The sequence below is a fragment of the Malania oleifera genome, chromosome 2 (assembly GCF_029873635.1).
Source record: "Malania oleifera isolate guangnan ecotype guangnan chromosome 2, ASM2987363v1, whole genome shotgun sequence".
Taxonomy (NCBI): domain Eukaryota; kingdom Viridiplantae; phylum Streptophyta; class Magnoliopsida; order Santalales; family Ximeniaceae; genus Malania; species Malania oleifera.
The window spans coordinates 5750724-5755158 of NC_080418.1; the positions used below are offsets into that span (position 1 = coordinate 5750724).

Below are 4435 nucleotides of genomic sequence, written 5' to 3' on the forward strand. Positions count from 1 at the left end.
TTTTTCTCTTGTTCTTTTTACTGTTTTTATTATTAGTTTCAGTATTTGCTTTAGTTCTCTATATTTTTAAGAACATTAGTTGTAGTATTGGTGTTTGGTACAAGTGGGGTGCCCGACACAATAATTGGTATAAGAATTAGGTTGAATAGTGTCGATACGGAGGTGTTCCTCTGTTAGGATATTTGATTCAACATTTGATGCCTTATAAAGACCTTATCTAAGCAATAACATTAATTGTTTTAATATTGCAAACACAAGGACCAAGACATTCACAATCTTGATCTGATTCATTGGAGTCTGAGTAGTATTTTGAACTATCAGATTCTTCGTTAATTTGAAGGACTTCTTCTTTCACTTGAACTAACTTCTTCCAAAGAACTCTACTTATTTATGAACATATTGATTAGCTGTTTTTTGAGATTACCCTCTAAATCTAAATTTTGGATGTATACATAAATATATCTACACACACACACAATAAAATATATATATATATATATATATATATATATATATATATATATATATATACGTACATATGTATATGCATGCATGATAATATACATAACAATATTTACACTAAAATATATCTAATTTTAGTGATGATATTAGGATTTTAGTAACAGCTGTAATTCATTACTAATACTCTATCATTAGTAATATTTTTAAAATTAGTCACTAATAATTATTAGTAATTGCAGTTATGGCGAATAATTCAAAATTGTCACTAATATTATTAGTGATAGTTTTATGATTATTAGTGAAGTTTTAATCCTTTACTAATAACCTTATTTTTTATAATAAGCTTTAAAGGTAAGTTTTTTGTAGTGATTTAAATTCAAACACATTAAAATTTGTGAGTTAAATTTCATGCTTCCAAATATAAGGTAAGTTTTTTTTTTTTTTTTTTCAAATTCTCCAAAAAAATCAAATTAGAACCTTCAAATTCATGCTTACAAACAATATTTCAATAAAAAAGTTTGAAATGGATGTTTTAAGAGTCAAAATTATACTTGAGTTGGATGAAGTTAAGTTTGACAAATCTCAATTAAGTTTATCCTAATCTTGAATATTAATCTTATGTATTGAGGATTGTTGGCTTAAGAATAAAATATTTGTTGAATGACAAACAAAGTACGTTTTATATTATTTTAATATTTTGTTTAATTAAGATCTAATTAACTGAAACAATAATGTTGTAATCATCATTTACCTCGATCCCTTAGAAAATGTTTACAGTTATAGGCCTGTGATGTATAACACCACTTCAATTTATATTTGTACATTTCATGGTGACTTAATTGAAGTACATGATTATTATTTATTTCGAACTTTTGACGACAAATCAATGTGAAATTCTACTTTTTGGATCCACTTAAATTATTAGCAATGAATCATTGAACCGGAAGGAAATAAAGTGAATATCATATAATTACGAGCTAAGTCGACAAAGGTACTTAAAAATAATATTCTAAGACGTCAGCCGTAATTTTATATCGTTTCCTCTAAACCAAAAAAGAAAACAAAAATGATATGCCAATAATAATTATATTATTTCCAAAGAAGAACAAATAAAGCCACTAACTTTGGTAGATTTTTTTTAAAAAAAACTTGAACTTATTCTGAAAGTGGGGGGATTTGAGATGAATTTTGTCACATAACTATAAAATGCATCTCCCGCTTTGTAGGACGATGGGCCAATTTATGGCGGCCCAAGAGAGTCACTTGGGCCTGGCCCAAGGGAATTTGTGGAGGTTCGGATCGGTCTGATAGTACACGATGTCTCCTGTGTCGCTGACAAAGTGGTCTCGGCTGACGCTCGTCGCTATAAGCCCAATCAAATGAAATGGGAATGGGCCTGACTTCTTCGGCTCTCTGTAATACTTCCCCAGCAATGGCTTAGCTGCCCTAGTCTGTGATGAATTTATCAAAAATTTTAATTATTACGATGAATTTAAGTTTCCAAAAATTTCGATATAAATATTTATATGCATACGCACCGCTTCGACTGCGTGGTAGTGGGGGATCTGGGGGAAGAGATGGTGTATGAGATGAGATCCGGCGTCATGGTGGATCTTGTTGAACCATCCGTAATCATGATCCGACGTCGTTAATCCTCCCCTCAGATAATTCCATTCCTGTCTCATTTACGATGAAAAGTGAGGTAATAAAGTGGGTTATGTAGTAAGAGAAAAAAAAGAAAAAAAAAATCATTACATACCTTGCCACGATACCATGGAATCTGGTTGTCATGACCATGGTGTTGCAGGTAAGTAACCAAGTCTAGCCACATTACAAAAATCTGTCGAAAATAAAAACTACTCTTTTTAAAATATTCAAACTGTCATTCCTCTTACTTTGGGAACGCGATGTAAAACTATACTGAATTTTTTTTTATAAAAACATAAATTAAAAAAAAAATATATATATATAGTAAAGAAGGAAGATATACCATGTATGGAACAGTGTAGACTTTGAGGAGTAGAAGAAGGCCAAAAGCGAAGGATGCCCAAACAAGGAGGGCAACCGTTGCAGTGTACCAAACAGTGGAAATCATCACGTCTTTTCTCTCATTAGGAGTGAAGAGCTCGCTGTATGGGTTGAAATGAGATCTGCACTTCCCCAAACTCCCATGCCACTGCACATTCATATAATTAATTATTCATGAAATTTTTTTTTATAAAAAAAGTATCAAGTAATTATATAAATAGAAAAAAAAAATGGAGGAATTTAATTGGTTATACGTACAAGATAATAAGGCCAAGAAAAGAGGCTGAATGGAAATGTGAATCGAAGAATTCGGCTCACTGTATCTAAATTGTTGTATACACTCTCTGTCACCTGTTTGGATCCATCATCATGATATCAAACGGGGAATTATATATTTTAAGATTTTATAATTAAATTAATTGAAGTTTTAATATTCAGAAATTAAAATTTTGATTTGTGTGAATTACAGGCCGAGATCGATTTAATGCTATATTGCATTATATTTAAATTTAAAATTTTATATTTAAAATTAAGCTTGAGAAGAGAATTCTATTAATTAATTAATTATAGAATTAATTTAATTAAAATTTCAATTTTACCGGCACCCATGCTTCATCTTTGTCTATGTTCCCGTGGTACTGGTGGTGATGCTTGTGGCTGATTCTCCTGCATTTTAATTAATTAATTAATTAATATATAAAATAAATTAATCTATAAATAATTGAGTAAATTGAGAAGAGTTACCATGCTTGAAAGGGCACAAGGACAGGTGTAAGCACCAGGAGCCCCACCACGTCATTCACCAGCTTATTTTCAGAAAAGCATCCATGCGCACTGCATAAAAACAAGAACTAAATCAGCCAAAAAATTATATAGTTATAAATTTTTCTCGGGCTGACATAAAGTTGGTAAATTTAATTACAAAATACGAAATTACCAATCATGTCCAAGAACAAACAGAGCCCACAACATGGTGCCCTGAGCTGCCCAGTAGAGCGGCCAGAACCACCAGCTGTTGATATAAACGGCCGCCGCTCCCAGCGCGAAGACGGCGGCGAAATCCCTGAGCGCATACGACGCAGACTGCCACGTGTCCCTCACCCAGCAGTGCTTGGGTATGGCCGCTCGTATCTCCCCCAGCCTGAACGGCGGCGGCACCGCGGGGTCGAACTCCTCATCCCCGCCGTCAACGGTCTTCTGATCAGTACGGACGTAGTATCCGCCGTCGTCGTTGACCCCAAAATCGCCATCACCAGATATTGTTCCTGCATATTAACAATTATTTGGTGCATTAATTACTAGTAGTGCATGTGATTGGGTTTTTCAAATTTATAAAATGAAATGTAATGAGAATAAGAATCGGGATCGATCGCGAAGAAATCGAGTACTAAAATGATTTCATTCCGTCCGACTCCATAGTGTTTTAACTTAAAGAAAGTGGAAACCTTGAGGAGGACTCATATTGGGAGGAGCTGCGGTGGTGGCCGGCCGGAGGGTGTAGGGGCTGTTTTGCTACGGCTGAGGCAGTAGCATTCCCACTTAAATAATGATGGAGCGAGGGCGGATTACTTGTAATGCAAAAATGGTTAAAGTGGTGACATAATCGCTACCTGCGGATGGGGTAATCGTCGATGACTTAATGGTCTGAAAAGTCAAAGTCAAAAAGTATTAACCCTCCTAAAATTTGATTGAAAAAATAAAATTTATTTTTAAGATTTTTAAAATACCACATATCTCCCTCAGGTTTCAAAAATATTACTTCCGTCAAACTTGTCCAAATGACAAATAGCAAAAAATTGATTTTTTACAAAACATAAAAGAAAATTTATATTTTTTTGAAAACTTTTAAGAAAAAAATTTAAAAATTTTGAAATCACACATTTTTTTTTTTTAAAGAAAAATGGTTACACTTTAGAATGAGGCACACATAGTTGTCGCGTTCTCA

The 4435-nt window shown here is 33.2% G+C and overlaps 1 protein-coding gene across 1 annotated transcript; it reads right to left on the minus strand.

Moving 5' to 3' along the window:
• Positions 1-1529: 1529 nt before the first annotated feature.
• On the minus strand, positions 1530-4081 carry LOC131149084 (omega-3 fatty acid desaturase, endoplasmic reticulum-like). Its single transcript, XM_058099158.1, has 9 exons — positions 3936-4081; positions 3428-3755; positions 3235-3324; positions 3090-3156; positions 2749-2841; positions 2453-2638; positions 2222-2302; positions 2001-2138; positions 1530-1913 (listed from the first exon to the last, which is right to left on the minus strand). Exons 1-9 carry the CDS (start codon positions 3949-3951, stop codon positions 1722-1724), a joined length of 1191 nt encoding a protein of 396 aa, XP_057955141.1. The 5' UTR covers positions 3952-4081; the 3' UTR covers positions 1530-1721.
• Positions 4082-4435: the final 354 nt, after the last annotated feature.

Excerpts from the sequence above, each read along its gene's own strand:
- LOC131149084 (XM_058099158.1), bottom strand. Across the intron at positions 2,842-3,089 it reads AAGATGAAGCATGGGTGCCG|GTGACAGAGAGTGTATACAA; the intron begins GTAAAATTGAAA and ends GGATCCAAACAG. Across the intron at positions 2,639-2,748 it reads TTTCTTGGCCTTATTATCTT|TGGCATGGGAGTTTGGGGAA; the intron begins GTACGTATAACC and ends ATGAATGTGCAG.